Source organism: Rousettus aegyptiacus, unplaced genomic scaffold (assembly GCF_014176215.1).
Source record: "Rousettus aegyptiacus isolate mRouAeg1 unplaced genomic scaffold, mRouAeg1.p scaffold_m13_p_5, whole genome shotgun sequence".
NCBI classification, from domain to species: Eukaryota; Metazoa; Chordata; class Mammalia; order Chiroptera; family Pteropodidae; genus Rousettus; species Rousettus aegyptiacus.
Window position 1 is genome coordinate 115,862,495 of NW_023416308.1, and position 18,818 is coordinate 115,881,312.

The window sequence follows — 18,818 nt, forward strand, 5'->3', positions numbered from 1 at the left end:
CCCCTCTGCAGAGGGGCCCCCACAGTGGTGGAGGGCGTCTGTTCCAGAAAGCACAGGCCCTTGGCTGTGGACAGGGAGGCTTTTCTAGCCCAGCAGCCCGAGCTCCCCCCAGTGCCTCAAGGCCCAGGACCACTGGAAAGGCCCCCTGCAGGTTTGGTCTACTCAGGGGATGCAGAGGACAGTCAGGCCTCAGCTTCTGGGTCTGGAGGCCTGTGCCCTAGGAATCCCGTCCTCGGTCTCCGGAGCCTGAGCCTCTGCTCCAAGAATCCACAGTCCTGGCTCCACCCACAGTCCTTTCAAGGTTCCAGCCCCCCCTTTAGCTCAAGCATGCCCTCTGGGGAGAACAGACCCCCTCAGGCCCACACCCAAGGTCAGAGTCACAGGGTGTACCCAGGTCACACTGCCCACCTCGGCTGACCACACCACCTCGCCGACCCAACAGGTACCTGCCCCAACCTCCAGCCTTCTGGTGCCAACAGCCCAGGTCCCACCCACTGCATGATAACGGGGAAAAGTCTCTGGGAACCCAAGCGTGGGAATGTCTGCTCTCACAAGCTCAGCCAGGCTGCCCCCCGAGGCCCACGCTCCCCGCTGGGAAATCTGGCCACCCCCAGTCCTTCCTCCACCCTCACTGCCAGCCTCAAACACCAGGACCTCAGCTCCTCTCGGCCACCCACTCAGATGAGCACCGACACCTCCAGCCTGTGCCACTCCATACCCCACTCTGCTCAGGTGGCCCTGAAGGCCCACCCTTGACTGCAGCTGGAAGGCGCAAGTAGGGGCCTGGAATGCCAGCTCTCAGGAAGTCTTCCCTCCCAGCCCTGCTCTCCAATGATAGCAACTCTCCTACGAGAAATCTGGGCCAGACTTCAGGTCCCAATCTCCCCAGGGGACCACACGGCTGCCCAAGAGGTACCTCCCACTCAGCTCGCTACTGGGCCTACTTGCTGTGCAGCAACTGCCCCAGCCTGGCCTGGCCATAAAGTCCAGCCGCCACCCTGAGACTGACTGGGCATGAGGAGGGTGTGGGATCCAGCAGAGAGACCTCCTTCCTCTACTAGTGACCAAGGAAATACCGGGCTCAGGGGCTGATGGGAGTTGTAGTTCCGGACTAAAGAGCTGATGGGAGTTGTAGTTCTGAAAATCTGCATTTCCCCATCCGCCCCCCTCCTCCAGGACTCATGGGAGCTGCAGTTACTCATCTTTCTAGGGAAAAGCCTCTCTCTGTCCCTCCCAGCATCCCTTGGTGCTCAACCCCAGGACCCCAAGCTAAGGACCTCACTACTTCTGAGGGCTGGGGCACTCAAAGGCCAGAAACTGCCTCACCAGAGGGCATTTGTGGGGCCTGGGGGCTGGGGGAATGGCGGACAGGGAGAGGAGCTATCAGGGAAAGCTAAGGCCTGGCGGCAGGCCTCTTGGGCTTGGGCCAGGTGGCAGGGCCAGTCGCCCCCTCCCGTCAGCGTCGCGGTGGGCCCCGGGGCAGGGGAGGGGGGAAAGGCACTCACCAGTACTGGGCTCGCACTCCTCCAGGTCCTCGTCATCGCTCGGACACTCGGCCGAGGCCACCAGGAGGTCATCTGTGTTCTGGGGGTGAGAGGAGGGGTGGGAAAAGGCGGGGGTGCCAGGGGCGGGTCAGCAGATCCCACGGCCACCTCCCGAGGTGTGGGACGGCGCAGGGGACGGGGCCCTGGGCTGAGACACGTGCCCTGGTCCATGCCCCAGCTGTCTGACCACTTGGTGGGCAACCAGGGCCTCTCCTTCCCCTGGTGCGAAGGGAGACTGCACAGCGCCAGCCCTGCACCGGCTCCCCATCCCTCCCGGGGATCCACGAGCCAGTGGCAGGTCCAGACACTGGGGAGATGGACGCCAGACCCGGGGCCTCAGAGCTGGAGCAAGGGGACCCAGAGACATCAGGAGGCAGGACACAGGGGCCCCTGGCGGCGAGCACGGGCAGAGAAGGGGAGCAGGACTTGGGGGTTTTCCTGGCTCCAGCCTCACCGCCCCATCACCCTCATCTCTCTCCCAACCCCCTTCCAGGAGCCCGGGAACCAGGCTGCACACAATAATTAGGGCTGCGGTTGTCATGACAACGGGAGTCGACTTTGTCAGCATTTTCTCTCCTCCTGATTGCAAAGAAAGAGAATCCTCAAGCTGAGTGAGTACAAGGGGGCAGTGCTCAGGGAGTGTTAGGGAAGAGACCCAAGCGGGGGAAACCCAGCATCCAGGCGGGAAGGGAGCCCAAGGGACTGCGGGGTGTGGGGAGAGGGCCCGGCTGAAGGTCAAGGATGGGAGGAGTGTGGGGCGGGGAAGGGGCGGAAAGGTCGCATCCTGCCTCTTCCCCACGGATCTTCAGACACTGCTGCTCTCACCCAAGGCCTAGAGGGGACATTGTCATCTGTATCCCTGGCACTCTGCACCAGCCCCCCCACCCCGACACACGCACGCACACAGGGCCTTCTCCAGCATAGCCATGACGTCCAGGAGGCCCGCCCCTCTCTTCCACCTGGATGGTCGTGCCCATCGTCCTCCCACTGAACCTGGAAGGCGATTCTGGCCTGTGTTTGGAGGGCACTGGGCATGCTGGGTGCCCAGCCCTGGGTAGAGCCAGGCCTTTCTCCCAGGGCTCCCCCGTTCCTTGGAGCAGGGACCGGCATTCAGGTCGCCTCAGCAATCTTGGCAATGAAGGTAGAGGGGAAGGGGACCCAGGCTTGTCTTTCTTTTCTGGAAAAACCTGTCAGCCAGTCCCAGGCTCCCTGAAGCACAGACTGGCAGAGGGGAGGGGACCTGGAGCTCACCGAGCCCAGCCCTCGTTTACGGAGGCCGAGGGCAGGCTGGCAGTGGAGGCGGGACACGTGCCTGTGACTGCCCCCGGACCCTCCCCTCACCTCGGGAGGACGGGGGTCTCTCCAGGCCCAGAGGCCAATAGCCACTGGTGATGTGGGGCAGAAGTAGCTTGGGCAGAGGGGGCAGGGTGACTAAGCAAGGTCCAACGTGCCAGGTATGAGCCCTCCCTGGACCAATAATCTTTGGTGGCAGCGACTAGAAAACTCAGCCAGGCCCCTAGGCTGCATCGGCAAGTCACACATGCCGACAGCTTTGGCCACCGGGGAGTCAGGCCTGTCTTTCCCCAGGGAGCATTCCCCAGGTGCAGCCCCCTCCGGTGCTCACCTGGGTACCAGAAAAGATAAACTCAAGGTCACCTGGGCGTGACCGGACCCGAGGACGGTAAAGCACTAGCGGACTGTCTGTACCGACACCCCCTTAAACTAACACACTGAGGACACCAAGGCGAGCCACGTGGCGGCACCTGCTCAAAGTCGCGCGGTCCCACCGCAGGGCCTCCAGCAGCCTCCAGAGAGGAGCCGCCACCGCCCCCCCAGGCCGTCACCTCCGTGCCCCATCCAGAGCAGTGCCCCATGGTCCCATTGGTCTCCCATTGCTGGCCACACGGCACGAGGCATGGCTTTCATTATGGGGTGGACGGAAGGGGCCATTGCAGCCTCACCCCCAGTCCAGACTTCCTCCCTCTCCTGCGGGTGGTCTTCTCTGGGCTAGCCAGGGAGCCGAACTACCCCTCGGCTCTGAGCACGGCCCCCTAGAGAGCGTGGCTGCCTCCACATCTACGACGTCTCCGGTCACCAGGGAAGAGGACGCTTCATAAACGGAGACCTCGCCCGCCTCGCCTGCACCATCACGACGGCCGGGGACAGCGACTTCCAGGGTCCCAGCGGACCCCTCGGACCCTCCCCCCGGTGCCAAGGGCGCCATGCACACATCAGCCCTGTCCCCCGCCTGCGGCCCCACCCCCGGTCCGCCGGGCAGAGGGGCCTCACCTGGGCGGTGCTGTCCCTCAGCGTGGGGGAGCGGCCCCGGCGTGTGGTGGTGGTGGCCATGGTGGTGGTGGTCTCCATGATGGTGGTGGCCATGTCGGCCAGCAGGGTGGTGGCCGTGGTCTCCGCACTGAGCAGCACGGACGGCCCCTCCCCTACCAGGCGCAGGTGGCCCTCGGTCCGCACATTGGGGTCGCTCTCGGCGGCCAGCGCCAGCACCTTGAGCCCATTGTAGTAGAGGCCGGACACCTGGCCCTGGAAGGGGCGGCCCTGATCCCGGCCCCCGATCTTGATGGCGGCCTGGCTGTTGAAGATGGTCAGCTGGCGGCCTGGGGTGGGGGGAGCGGGCAAGGGTGACAGACAGAGGAGGGACAGGCGTGGGGGTGGGGAGAATGGAGGGATTCCGGGGGAGGAAAGGAGTCAAAGTGGAAACCAGTGGGGGCGGGGAACGAGGAGGGGACAGACACCAAAGGGGAAGTCCTTGTCAGCGCAGCCCCTGGCCCAGCCAGGCGGGGGCCTGAGGGGGGCAGAACCCGGGGCACGCGTGGGCTGGGAAGGGAGCCGGCTCCCCGCCCTCCCCACCATGCTCATGCCTCGGCCGTCCCATCCGCCCCTCCTCTCCGGCTCCAGGGGCATGGCGTCCCCCTTCTCTCCCTTCCCTCCATCCGACCCCCACCTTCTCCCTCGGCTTCCCCAAGCACCCCACGCCCCGTGTCCAGCCCCGAGCCGCGAAGCCCTCAGAAGCAGCAGACACAGGAGACTGCCAGGCCGAGCGGCCAGTGCGCGTCGGGGCAGAGAGGGAGGCGAGACCGAGCGGCGGCCTGGCGGCCGGACAGTGCGTGGGAGGAGGACGGCGTGCGTGAGGGTGGGAGCAGCCGCCGGACCTCGCTCTGCCCTCTGACCCCTGGCCGGGCTCCCCGCTCTCCGCCTCCCCTCCAGGATCAGGCCCCCAAGAGCAGAGGCCTTCTTCCTCCCCGACTGGACGTGCAAGCACAGAGATGGAAAACGTTAAAGGGACCTTTCTTCGCTCGCTGACAGCCAAAATAAGCACTCCAGCTCCAGTCTCGCTCCTCACTCAGCAGTTACACCTCCAAATCCCCACCGGGGTGGGGTTCCACCGTTTGGTTTGGTTTTAATGAATCTGGGGGTCGGTTTAACCCTCTGAGTTTGTTGCTTTGGTTTGGTTTTTAGAAAAGATATTTATTATGTTTAAGTTTAGATTTAACTTTGGTTTTGGTGTTGCTTATTTTGGGGAGGAAGGGGGACAGAGGAACTACTACTTGGCCCCCTGCTCCCCCGGGACCTTTAGCTGCTGGCGCTGGGGGGTTTAAGACCTGGCTTAGCCCTTGTTAGCCTCTGGTTAGTGCCTCGTTAAAGATCTGGTTTAGAGTTAGGTGCCTGTGAGCCCCGCCCCCAGAACCTGGGCTGAGGATAGTCCAACTTGTGAAACCCACACTCTTTTGGGAAGCAGGGGTCCCCTGGGACACCCACCCCTCTGCCGTTCTCTGGCCGATGGCCGGCCATAGATGAGTCTGCTCAGCCCCTCTGCTCAGCTGCCCCACCCCCCTCGAGCACCCTCCTGCTGTCTAGCGCCTCGCTCAGCCCTGGAGCAACATCCCCATCTTACAATAGGGGAGCCGGAGCCCACGGGAGCTGAGAACCAGTGAGCGGGAGCCAGACGTGGGACCCAGGGAAGCCCTGGAGGACCACCATGTCCACGTTCACTCCCAGGCGCAAGAATGATGAGAAAAACGAAGGGGAGAAGGTTCGCAGCCATCAAACGAGGTTGGGAAGCAAACATTTTCACAGCTAAACCACAGGTCTCTTTCTCATGGGACTTCTCAGAGCCTTTATCAAACCAATGTCCCCGTGTATCTCCAAGAGGGAGAAAAGGGGTTCAGCATTTCCCCAGCTCGTTCCACAAGTCTCTTTCTTGTGAAGCATCTCGTGGGACTTACACTTCACAAGACGTATTTTGGAACTGGAAAACTCATGCGTTCAGTCACTACGAGCACCTACCATATCCCGGGTGCTGACAGTGAAATAATCCCTCCGAGGACGCCCAGATCTCGTTCTCCAGCACTTTCCCGCTGCTTCCACACCCCCCCTCGCAGCGCCCCTCGTGAGGTAGGCTGGGCGGGGATCACTGTCACTGTCCTCCCCAGGAGGGACCCGAAGCCTCGACCGAGGCCGCCCAGTAGTTAGTCCCTCTTTCCACAGTCGAGGAAATACTGGAATATTTAACCTACTCCTGCACTTCCTAGAAGAGGAAATTAAGGCCTAACGAGAAGGTGTGACCCTGCAGCTGGGGCTCCAAGTCACCTACCCAAGCTCCTCCCCCATCTGGACCACAAGTCCTGCTCCCCACCCCACCCCCGTACCCCCCGCCAGGGCCTGTCCTGCTCTCCCTACCCCTGGGGTCACAAGTTGTCCCAGCCTCAGCCCAAGCTGCTCCCTTGGCCTCTCTGATTCCGGGAGAGGGAGGTGGATAATGGAGACAAAGCTATGTAGGTTAACGAACTTGGCCCCTGCGGCCCCACCCGCCATGAACTCCTCAAAGGGTTAAAGTTCACCCCGCTGGAGAGAGCAACCCAGTGTGGCTGGGGGCTGCAGGTTTTAGCGATGTCGGTTACAGTCCCTTTAACTTTTTGTCCTGTTACAGATTTATCACATCTGGTTATCAGCATGTTTAGTCCCCGCTGGCTGTGTGGGGGCTGGAAGTGACATTTGGGGGTTTTAGTTGGGGAAGGCCCCAATGGACATTTAAAAGCACAGTTATCAGCTGATTAGGTGGAGGTTTAACAGTTCTACGTCCCCCCTAGAGTTTAGCCTTAGAGGTACAGAGCTCGCCCCCTCTCCAAAGGGAATGGGATGGCTTTGCCCTTGGCCCCAACTTCCCTTGGTGACAAGTGGCCTTCTCCCTCACACCCAGGAGCACCTCACTACACGCAGCCCCTTAGCAGGCCTGCTCTGCCTTCCTCCTCGGCTCAGGAGGCACTGAAACCCTCGTGAGTCGGCCACTTCTTCCCCTTTTGCCTAGCCCCCCCCGCCGACCCCACCCCAGTCTCCACTAGTTCTGAGGGGCCTTCTGGGCCATGGTGGGCCCATTCCAGAGAGAGGAGCCCCATTGCCACTCTCTTTGGGGGCTGTTTCCCCCACTCTCCTTTTCTCCTCGGATGACCCTGGCAAAGCCTTCCTACCCTCCTTCGGGTTCTAGACCCAGCGCCTCCCGCCTCCCAGGGCCTCCCTGCTTCTCATGCACTGGAGCCTCAGCGGGCCCTGTGCAAAACCTCTGGGCTGACCCCTCCTCCCAGCCTGCATTCCAGCCTGCATTCTGGGACCCGTTCAGGAAGCTCATAGATTTTCCTGGTCTCATCCTAGGTTTCGAAGAAGAGGAGGACCCCTGTCCTGACACAGCTCCCTGACTACAGAGACGGGGGGGCCGGGGGGCCAGCCTGGCGGGACAATCATCCCTTCACTAGGGGGCGGGCGATGGGGAAGGCACGGATGGGGAAAGAGAGAGCTCTGCACCTTTAAGATAGTGTTTTTAAAGTTAATTAATTAATTAATTAATTAATTCTGGTTAATTACCTTTGTCGAGCAGCCACTCATCTACTACTCGACCAAGCCGGTAGGGGATTCTCTGTCTAGCAATCGCCAGGCGCTCGTTATCAAAGTTTCCTTGGAAAAGTTTAGAAAGACAGTAGGTTTCTCAGGCAGCGAAGTCCAAAGGAGTTAGAAAAGCAACTATGCATTTCTCAGGAGACTCAGAGTACGCAGCAACATCCAACGGAAAGGGGGAAGGTCGACCCAAGGTGGGAGAAGAAACTGGTCCCTTGTCCTCCCATCCCTCCCTAGGCTCCCATCCAGGGCCAGCCCCACCCTGGGGGGCAGGAGCGACCCAAAGAAAAAGAGAGGGACATAGAAGAAAAGGAAAGGGGAATGAAAGAAAGAAAGGGCAGCTGGAAGGTCCGAGGTCAGAGGTTAGACAGGTTTATCTGTGCTCAAGCTGTTAGCCCGGCTTCCTTCCCCAACCCAGAATGGGGCAGCGGGCGCAGGGAGGGGCGTTTAGCAGGTTTAAGTTCGGGGGGCTGGGAGGCCGCAGCTGCCGGCCGGTTACTGTGTTTAGAGGGTGGTTTAGAAGTGGGAGGGACGGGTTAAGCGGGGGTTTATGAGGCATTTAGGGGGTGGCCCGGCACACGCATTTAACAGTGAGGTTTAAACCACTTCTCCAAGCTGTCTCAGCTCCCTTTACCCTCCATGCTCGGTTCCCAGCTCTCCCCTCACCCCTCATTCTACCCCGCACCCCCCAAGCCCACCACCGGCTTCTCCCCTGCCCCACCGCCCACCCCTTCCCCCCACTGCTTTGGCTGCGGGCGCGTCACTGTCTCACCCTGGCCAGGGGCCCCTGCCTGCCAGCACCACTACAGGTGACCTCACAGGTGGTACCTGGTGCGGCAGCTGGAGCACCCCCCAGCAGCCCCACGCGCCCTCCTCCCTTCTCCCCCCAGCACCGTCTCGCCTCTTCTTCTGCCCCCTTTGCCCACCCAGGGTCCCCTCCCTACAGCCACCCCCAGCCCTCCGCTGCCGGCTGGCTCCTCGCTCTCCTCCCCCATCTCAGCTCTAGTCCAAAACCTTCAGACTCATCTGCTCAGGTCCCCTCTCCTTTCTGCCGCTGGCCCAGCCCTGCTGCTGACGCCCTCTTGCTCACAAGCCTTTCTCCTTCAGGCTCTTCCCCCACCCCGCCCCCAATTCCTAACGCCCACCTTCTTCTCAATCCTCTGCCGGTCATCTGGATATGCACCTGTTCCTTTCTCCACTCACCATTCTGTAGGCCCTGGAGACAGGGAAGGAGGGCGTGTGTCTGCGTGTGTTTGTGTGTGTCTACGAGTCTGCGGACAGGGGTCTGCCAGTGTGCCTGGGAGTTCCGTGTGCTCCTCCCGCATCCATGAGCCGTGGGTGCTCCCGGTCGGCAGCCGTGGAAATGGAAATGATGCCCTTTGGGAGTACGTCCACTCTTCCCTTTGAAACCACTTAGATGCTGTTCAGTGACATGCACGCTGCCGGGGCGGGGGAGGGGGAGGACTTTCCCTCTCATCTCCCGCTGCACAGCTGTACTCACCTGCCCAGCGATACCTGGGCCTGGGACTGCCTGTGTACATCTCCTGTGAAGGAGTGTACCACGCATCCACGTGTGCATGGTGATGCCTCCCTCTGTGCTTACGAGGCAACGAGCCCCTGATTTCTCTACAGATTCACGTCATTTGTGTTTAAGTCAAAATTGGAGTACTCCTTCAGTTAGTCACTCAACAAACATTTCAGTTAGTTACTCAACAAACATTCGAACGCCTGCTCTGGGTGCTGGAGATGGAAAGATGAAGGCCTAGCCCTTGCCCACTGGGAGCCCCAGCCAAGCGGGGGAGACTGGCAAGTGATCAGCAGTGTCCTGCGTTCTGTTTGGGGTAGCACAGAGCATCCCACCCTGGGGATGGCGGTGGGAGGGGCCGAGGAAGACACTGGAGGAGAGGCGGAATGGCCAGAAGGAAGCTGGGGGCGGGGACAAGAGGGAGGGCGAGCACACAGGCAGAGGCAGAGAGGCAGGGGGCATTCAAGGGCCTACCTGTGCCGGGATACTTCTGTGTGTGTGTGTGTGCACGTGTGCCTGTGTATTTGTCCATGAGTGTGCCCTGAGAGGGAAGGAGGGATGCACACCTGCCTCACTGGAGCACGTGACCATTCTAAAAGCTCTGTTTGTTGAGCCCTTCCTCTACGCCACACCATTCGAGTGCTTTCCTTAGGTTATCTCAGGAATTTTCACAGTATTATTATAAGTATCATCTCCGCCTTTCAGAAGAGGAAAATGAGATGCGGAGAGGCTAGATGACTTGTCCAAGGCCACGCGGTTTCTCAGTAGGAGAGCCAGGTTTAAAAGCCAGGTCCTGCTAACTCCAGGTCCCTGAGCTGTGTCTCTGTGCTCCCTCAGCGGCTGGGGGCCTAGGTTCTCAGCCCACACACACTGCTGGTGCTGCTCACGTGATACCCTGCTTGTGCAGAGAACCTGCTCTCAGCATGCACGCAGGCAGCCACCAGGTTACTCCACTTTGCAGGTGAGGGAGTCCCCAGCAGTCTTGCCCACCCTCAGCCAGGGGACAGCAGGTGTGACTCCTCCAACCTGGCCTCTGCCCTGCTGGGCTCCAAGGGGAGGCTCTGGACCCAAGCTGGGGCTTGATGTGCTGAGGCCTTCATGCCCCCATAGTCCAGCCCTGTCCAGAGCAGGCTGATGTCCTCACTGCTACAAAGGTTACTCTGATGTGTGTGTGGCTGAGAGAGAGAGAGAGAGCGAGAGAGAGAGAGAGAGAAGTCTGATGCCAGTCACACAGACCTGTCAGTGTCTGTGCATGTGTGAGACGTAACGCAGGAGCGTTTGTGTGTCTGAGTGACCGCACACGTGCCCAGGGCCTTGGTGCAGGCTGCCGTCCCTCTGCAGGGCTTTTCTCTCCTAGTGTCTGCCTGACAATGTGAATATTTGCAGTCACTCGTGTGCCTGGGGTTAGCCTGTGTGTCCATCGGCCTCTGTATTTATTAGTGGGCCATGTGGTTCTCTGTGTCCAGGGGCTGCCCGAGAATGTTCAGGTGCAAGCCCACGGGCTTGTGAGTTGTGAGCCTACACGGACATCTCTTCTCCAGCATAAGTGGGCCCATGAGGTTTACACACCTGCACCTTTCACTGTCTTCTGCCCACGCCCCTCGTGGTCAGCGAGGGGCAGCTTCTCTGCGTCCACCTCAGCTGTCGCCTGAGGCCACAGATGCTCTCTCTGCTTCTCGGCCGGCCCCCGTGTAGCTGACTGTGCAGCATCGCTCAGCCTGTATCTGTGCATCTCTGTTTCTGTGGTTCTCCCCCGCGGTGGCTCAACGTCCCCTCCCTCTTTAGCTCCCGCGCTGAGGCCCCCTTCTCCTCCACCTCTGCTCTCTCGCTGGCGGGGTCCACACGACGCCGTCTCCATACATCTCCCTGCACCGCTCTGGGAGCTGCCTCCGTCTCTGCTTCTGCCTCAGCGACGATCTCCGTATCTCTCCATCGCTCCTCCTCTGGCTTCCTCTCTCTCTGAGGTTCTTTCTCTGCCTCCCTCAGTGTCGGGCAGTCTCTGTCTCCTGATGTCTTTCAAGTCCTCATCCCTGTGCCGCCCCTGTCCTCCTCAGACCTTGGTTTGTCCTCAGACACTACAGCTGTTGAACTGGGTCTATTTACATTCCTGTGCTTGCCTCCCCCCGACCAAGCCTGCAAGCCACCCGCAAGCCACCTGCAAGCAGGGGCTGCGCCCCACCTACCTCTGTGTCCTCAGGGCCTGACACAGGACCTGACACCTAGTAGGTTGTCCATAAAGGTTTGTCGAATGCACTTGACCTCACTTTCCGCTCTCGTCACTTGTCTCTCTCTCCCTTTCACCATGTCCCTTACTCCCTGAGACGCCAGGGTTTCCTTTTCTCTGGGTCTCTGTGGTTCTTTCTCTTCCTTTATCTAGCTCCCCTAATATGGAACTTTGACTTGCTCTTTATAAAGACCTTGGTTCGTTCCTTATCCTGCCCCTGGAGACCGCCCTGACTCCTTGCCAAGCAAGATATGTTTTGGATTATTTCCGATTCTTTGCCACTTGGTTTCTGTGTCAACCTCCCCGTTCCCTCCTGTCCCTTAAATCTGAACTCACCCTTTCCTCAAGCGAGTCAGATTCTCCCTACCTCTACCCTTCCTCTTCTCTTCTCCCTCATCCCCAGACTAGACCCAGGCCTCGCAGCCTTCCCCGGTTAGCTCTGCCTCCTCCTGCCTACCCAATCAAACTCCCAGGACCAGGCTCCCACTCGGTCCCGCCCCAAGCCACGCCTTCTCGTAGACTCGCCCCGCCCACAGCCAGAAGCCTCTCCGCTTAGCCCCGCCCCAGGTGCTGGCAGTGCTCCTATCAGAGGCCGCCCTGCCCGCCCCGCCCCTCCCACCACACCTCTGTGTACCCAGACTGCCTACCTGCCGGGTACCTCTCGTTGATTGGCCAGCTGTCCACCTGCAGGGTGGCATTGCCACCGCTTCGAGTGAAGCGCACCACGTGGTATTTGCCGTCGCTCACGATGGCGTTGGGCTCGTCGATGGTAATGTCATCCGTGCCCACGTTAAAGATCACCCCCACGGTGCCCTGGTCCTGAAGACAGGAAGGTCGAGGTCAGCGACCATGAAGGAGCAATCAATCCTTCACTCCTTCTAGAATTCTACCTGTGACCACCACCGGCCCAGCTCCACAGCACTCCCCCGTTCGGGCCTTTATTGGACCCTCTCATCTGCCCAAAGAGGCAGGTGGGCTCACCCCTCACTCATACGCAGGCAAGGGAGTAACCGGAGGCTCAGAGAGGTCAGGCAAACCACGTGGGGTGCAAAGCCTGCACCCGGAGCACTTCCACTAACCGCACTTGCCTCTTGCCTTCGGTTCGTTCAGAATATTCACAAATTTTTATAGGGTTCGTACTCTGTTTAAGGGCCACTGAGCCCAGGCCTCAGACAGGATGACCAGGACCACGCTGGGGACCAGTGGGAGCACAGAGGGCAGAGGCCTCCTTAAGGTACAACCAACAAAGAATTCCACAGAAGCCCGCCTCTTGTCTGGGGAAGGCCTGACCTCTGCGCTCCCCACCAACTAAATGCTCCCCAACACCCCCTGGGTGTTCCACGCCATCCCCTGGGTGCTCTCCAACATGCCCAGGGTGCTCCCCACACCCCCTGGGTGCTCCCCACCAAACCCAGCCGCCCATCCACTGCATGCTCAGCACTGAGCAGGTCCCTTGGGGGCTCCCACGCCAGGGCATCAGCCCACCTCCCCTGGCGGCTCATCTGGCCTCGTGTAGCTCAGGCCTGAGCGTGGGGAAGGAGGTGGGGAGGGTCTGCGCTGCATGTTTTAGAGGGTGACAGGTGTGGAAAGAGGTCAGTAAGGAAAGGTGAGCATGGGTGTGTAGGGTAGAACATGAGGCTGGCAGCTGGGAAGAGACAGCAGGGGACAGGCAGTGACACAGGCCTAGAGAAGGGAAATAGTCGGTATGAACAAACTCTCGGACCCAGGCCCCAGGCTCCACACGGGACCTGTACAGGGAACCCTGCAGAGGCCATCCAGGATCCAGGCCAGGAAGTTACACTGGTGGTGCCAGAATGAGGAGGAGAACTTCACTGACACCCCTAAAACATGCCAGGCCCCCTCAGGTACTGTACAAGCAGGTTTTCTTCATCCCCACGGCGACCCTCTGAGAAAGCTTATAGCATCCCCATTTTATTGAGGAGGAAACTGAGGCTCAGGGAGGTTAAGTAACATCCCTAAATCTCACAGCTCATATGAAAGAAACTCCAGATTTTAACCCTAGTTGGTCTGACTCCAAAGCCAGCATTCTCTCCCCCTGACCCGCTAGTCTGGGGAGACACTGACTCAAATCGCTGGGTGTGGGCAGGTGAGATCAGAGGCTACTGAGGCCAACCGCCCCATGAAACCAAAGACGTCTAAAGAAGTCAGGGGAAGGCCCACGAGGCTCTAAACCAGAGCCCCCATTCCATTCCCCTGCCCTTCCCAGTAGCACTCCTGAACTGAGCCCCCCGTGTCCCCACGCCTCCTCCCACACGGGACAGACACAGGCTCACTCGGGCCCCCGAATTGCACACAGTCACAGGGACCCAGATCGTCACAGAACACACTGCACTCCTGGGGTCTTCCTGAAAGACTGCTCCCACCTGGCCTGAGCATGAGAAACCATGCAGCTGCCCCCTCCTGCATCCAATGGCACTGGGGGTGGGGACAGGGTGGCTCACAGACGGGGCAGGGATTGGGGTTTCGAGTTAGGGGGCAGGCGTAAAGCTGAGGCCTGCTTGGAAACCGATGCCCTAGCCCTTCCCCATTTGTGGGTCCAGTTCTCCCCCAACTAGAACCTGGGAGAGTCCGCCCACACACACGAACAGGGTCGGTCACACATGCTGTGGCATCTCTCCTTCTCAGATGCAGTAGAGCAGGGAAACTGAGGCTGGGCTCACCTAAGAAAAAGTACTAGCAAGCCCCACCCATCTACCACCCACAACTGACAACATCCCAGAGAGATCATCTGCTCCCACGCACGTGAGGGGAACAGCGACGCTCCTCGGTACTATTGTTAGTAATAGCACCACCCAGAATAGCGCCAGCCCCTTGGCCGCCTCTGAGGGTTTCTCCCCACGAGGCTCAGCTGGGCAGTGAAGGCGGTCAAGGAGCAGATGCAGCCGGGGAGCCGGGCGGGCAGAGGGCCAGCCGGGGCGGCTGGGAGACAGGACACCTGGGTTTCCTAGGAGGCAGCGGAGCTTAGAGCCGCGCACTCCGGGGGAGAGGCAGCTCCCCAGAGCTGTTCCCGACGTGAAGTCAGTTGTCACTTCTGTTAAAGTCATTAATTCCTAATTCCCCAATTACCTCATTAGGCGGCGGTGGGGAGAACGCGGCCGCTCCTACAGCAAATAATTATGGGAGTCAAAATTAATTTGGCAAAGTGGAGCGACGCTTTATTAGAAACGTCAAATTGCTTTTCTCTTATTTTGCTGCCGCCTCCCCACTCTCTGAGAGCTGCTAATGACGCTGTGGTGGGAGCTGATGTGTCACCAGGGGAGGAGGGGGCTCGGGGGCTGCCCCCAAGGGGCCGCAGCCCATCTGGTGCCAACTCTCCCCTGGCAGCTGTCCGCTCTCATGGCTCCCACCCTTCCTCCGGGGCCCCCCACCCTAATCGGGCACCCCCTCCTCCCTGCCCTCTGCAGCACCAGGCGAGGCCTGTGGGCAACTGCTGGGAGGGGAAAGACGGCGACCTCTTCTCCCTGCACCCCGATCCCCCCGAACTCTCTCCTTAGCACTGGGGGGACCCTGTCCCCTGAACCAACAGGCGCAGAGACACCCAGATCGCCATTAGCTAACACAGGGAGGGTATCAGCCGGCACCGAGCGCTTCCTAAGGGCCGGGCGGTGCTGTACGTGCGTTATACACATCATCTCGTTCAAACCTCCCAGCATGCCCCTGTCCTCCCATCATGCACTACGCACACGAGGAACCGAGGAACCGGCCTAGAGAGGCGGGGCGGCTTCGCGAAGACGGAGGCCGGAAGCGGCGGAGCCGGGACTCGACCCCAGGCCCCCTGTTCCAAAGCCACGCGCGGCCTCTCAGGACGGGGCAGCGAGAGCAGGAGCCCTCGCTCACAGGGAGGGACACGGGAACACGGTCCCACTTGCCGCTCATGGTCAGGAGACTGAAACAGCGGCAAACGCCGCTCTGCCCGCTCTGCCGGGAAACGCAAATATCAAGTGACTCACCTGATCAGAGCCCGCGAGACACAGCCTCTCCCGTTACCCGCCCCCCCCATGGCCCCCCGCAGTCACCCCATCACTCCTGACACCATCACCATGGCCCCGGCCCCACACTGGCCCACGGCGACGTGTGCTGTCTACAGCCACACTGTCCCGCAGAAGAGACGCTGTCCGTCTTGCTCGCACGGGCCCGGAACTCCTGAGCCCTCTCCCCAGGCTCGTCTCAGCTTTGCGGCCTGCCCTCCCTGGTCCCCGCCCGTTCTCCGCTGCCCTTACACTCCAGCTCTGCTCTGCCCACAAGGCATCTCTCCTCACACCTCCTTCCTTCACTCCCTGGTGGTGGGGGAACGGTGTACCCTAAAAAGCTGTTATGTAAGGAGGGTCCTGTAGCCACAGTCCCAATCAGATGGGGAAGGGTCAGAGCCCAAACCAGCCTTCTCCCCTGGCTTCCTTGCTCCCCTCAAAGCCCAGGGACCCCCACCCAGAACTTTCCAGCACATGGAGCCTGGCCAGCCTGCTCAACTCTCCCAGCTCAGGGGCCCTGGCCAGGGTCAGCAGGATGCAGGCCAGGAAAGGAGGCAGCTGTAAAGGGCTGTATAGGTGGGAACAGAGATTGAGGTCAGAGGCCCAGGCGTTAAAACCATGGGGGGAGGGACAGAGGAGAGGCTAAGAACAGAAATGAAATGGAGCAAAGCCAGAGGCCATAGGGAAGGGTGTGGGACAGGACCAGTAATGGGAAAAGGGTCAAGAAAGAAAAGAGGCTGCCCGAAGACTAGATTTAGGATAAAAACTGTGAGGAGAGGAGCCGCAGGTATGGCAGGAGGCCCAGAGGAAGGCGCCGGGCAGGAACAGAGGCTGAGGAAGCAAGCGGGCCCAGGGAGGAGCTGGGCGGAGCAAGGCAGAGCTGGCAGGACCTGAGGTCAGGTTGGGGATGCGGGGCTGGGCCTAGAGGTCAGAGAATAGTCAGCACAGCCAGAAAGGCTGTAGGGTCAGAGCGTGGCTGGGAGGGCAGGGGTCATGGAAACAGAGATCAAGGGCAGGGAAGAGGCAGGGGCAGGGTCTGAAGGCCAGGTGAAGAAGCAGGGGTGGGCTGCCTGGAGGCAGGGAGGCCTAAGGAGGGGGCGGGAACAGGTGCAGAGCACAGCGGGCTGCCCTAGCCCGTCCTGGAATGAGCAGGCAGCGGCCCAGGCAGCCACCCACACGAATGACTGGCCTGGAACACTCTCAGGGAGACCCCTGGCTTCATTAGGAAAGGTCAGAAGACACAGACAGTCTCAAGGAGCGGGGAATGGGGGAGCTTCATATCAGCAGGGTGACTCTGGGAGCCTCATGAAGAACGGGTCTCAGAATCAGAACTGCCAAGAGGAAACCCCAGGAATCGGGCAACAGAGGTTGTCAGGGCTCCACACAGGGAAAGATCGGAGGTACGGATCCCTCGGCAATGAAGGAACTGACTGATTTGGGGTCGGAAGACTGGGGAGTCTGGGGCCGGGGCCCGGGGTCCTTACGATGTGCAGCTGCAGGTAGTCCCCGAGGCCGGAGGCGCTGTCCACCCGCACCAGCACGGCACTCCGCTGGTGCGTGCTGAAGCCCACGGCCAGGCGGTCCATCCTTGTGCTGGGCCGGTCATTGGGGGGCCACGTGTAGGTGATGAGCGCTCCCCCCTTCCCAAAGATGTACGTGGTCCCGGCTGCAGAGAGAAGGGAGAAAGAGATAAGACATCAGGAGGTCAAGATCAGCAGGTCCTCAGCGCTGTGACGAGAGCACTGGGACACCAGGTTTAGGGTACAGGGCTGTAGCTGGGATGCCCACAGCAGCCACCAGGCCCTGCTTCCTGGGGAAGAATGGGCAGGTGCGCGCCCAGGTAAGAGCCTGTACGTGCGCACCGACAGATGTAGCTGCCTCAACAGGAATTCTGGTTTTAATTACAGCCAGACAGAGAGGTAACAGAGGGAGTGACACAGAGGTAGAGCCCAGAGGCTGCAGGGGGACCAAGAGGACTGCTGGGGTCAAGCAGGATCCAGGGGCCCTAGGCCTGACCACCTGGACTTCTCCCAGGGCTGGCAGAGGTGACAGATCCAAGGTGTACACGTCTGCGGGGACACAGCTGAGCAGGGACCAAGGTAAAAGGAGCCCCGGGCGATGGGAGGAGGAGGAGCAGGGGCTGCGTTCAGCTCTGACTCAGACCACAGGTTGGCACCCCTCCAACACCTGCCCCCACCCCTCCCAGGCCTCTGGAAATCACAGTCCCCATTTCCCCAGGACTCCCTGCTTCCACTCCCAGCTAGGAGGCTGCCTGGGTCCTAAAACAGGGGGATCCTATAGCCCTGCCCAGAAGAGAACAGATAGACATGGGGGGCGTGGGGATGGAGATTGACAGCCAGAGGAGGAAGAAGGCAGAGACAGATGGACAGAGAGGGACAGAGAGAGGTGTAGGTGAGAGAAAGCAGGAGAGTGGGAGCCAGAGATGAAGGCTCCCTCTCCCTGCCCTCCCCCACCCCACCCTCTCTCCCCCTCTGTCTCCTCTTCTCCATCCGGCTTCCGGGGGCGGGTGTGAGGTCCCTAACGATCTCAGCCCCAAAATAAACCCCATTAGTCTCCATGTTCCCTCCTGCGGCTCACTGGGCTCCCTGGGGGGTGGGGGGGGGCAGACCGATGGCTGGGGTGGGGGTGGAGGGCTGGTCACCCAGTTTCCAGGAAGGGAGGCTTGTTTGGAGGCCTAGAGGACCAGTATTCTGGGGCCTTCAGAGAAGGAAAGAGAACAATCTTGCATTCTTTGGAACGTAAATGGGAGATGAGATTCATAAAATGCTTAATTGAATAATTAGCCATAACGACTCCTCTCAAAGCACTTTTTTGGGGGAGAGGGTTCAGGGGAGGACTTATCCAGAGAGGAAGGGAGAGGCAGATGGGGCCTGAGGGCAAAAGCCTGGAGGAGGCCGGGAGAAAAGTGGGGCCTCGAGGGTGGGACAGCTCGGGGTGGGGTGGAAACCTGGGGTCAGGGAGCTGGCGGGGAGAGGAGGAGCACCTCGGGGTCTCTCCCCTCAGGGGCTCACGAGAACCGCTGTAGTTCGGACAAGGTAGTCAGGGGTGGGGGCTCTAGCCCACGAAGCTCCCAGGCCCCCAAAAGAGGGGACTCCTGAGAGCCTTGGAAGGAAGCACTGTCTGCAGACCCAGGAGGGAGCCGAGGAGAGAAGGACGTTGCCACCTGGATCCCGAGTGCAGCGAGGCCAGCTGGGAGCTGGGCTTAGGGGGAGCAGAAGCTATTCCCCAGAGCACCTGTCATCAATGCCCCCATCTCCCCAGGAAGGGCCAGAGCGGAGAGATGATCCCCCCGGGGCTGGATGAAGGTGAAAGAGCCGCCTGGATGTCTAATAACTGACATCCGACATCTCGCCACAGCGTGAAAGCACCTCTGGCAGACAGAGGGAGCCGGGCTCTGCCCCATGCAGACCCAGGTGTCTTCCTACCTGGGGACCCCAAAAAGCCCAGCGCCCAGGGCTGAATCAGGATTAGGGTAGAAAGTTGGATAGGGGTGGGGTTCGCAGTGAGCACACCCCCACTAGGGGTGGGCCACCCGCCTGGAAAGGGCGGGGCCTGAGGCCAGGAGCAGGGTAGGCCTCAGCTGGTAGCAGTCTCTCCACTCCCAACAC

At 60.5% G+C, this 18,818-nt stretch overlaps 1 protein-coding gene across 17 annotated transcripts in view; it reads right to left on the reverse strand.

Moving 5' to 3' along the window:
• The window catches only part of NRXN2 (neurexin 2), a 102,846-nt gene that overhangs the window by 12,072 nt on the left and 71,956 nt on the right, over positions 1–18,818 (reverse strand). For 14 of the 17 annotated variants that reach the window (XM_036221135.1, XM_016157962.2, XM_016157953.2 and 11 more), the window contains 5 exons: positions 16,674–16,855; positions 11,848–12,019; positions 7,422–7,511; positions 3,834–4,159; positions 1,506–1,584 (listed from right to left, as the gene is read on the reverse strand). In XM_036221135.1, coding sequence (XP_036077028.1) covers positions 1,506–1,584; positions 3,834–4,159; positions 7,422–7,511; positions 11,848–12,019; positions 16,674–16,855 — 849 coding nt within the window. The remainder of the gene's footprint in view (positions 1–1,505; positions 1,585–3,833; positions 4,160–7,421; positions 7,512–11,847; positions 12,020–16,673; positions 16,856–18,818) is intronic. The other 3 variants (XM_036221137.1, XM_016157892.2, XM_036221141.1) reach the window with 1 other exon arrangement.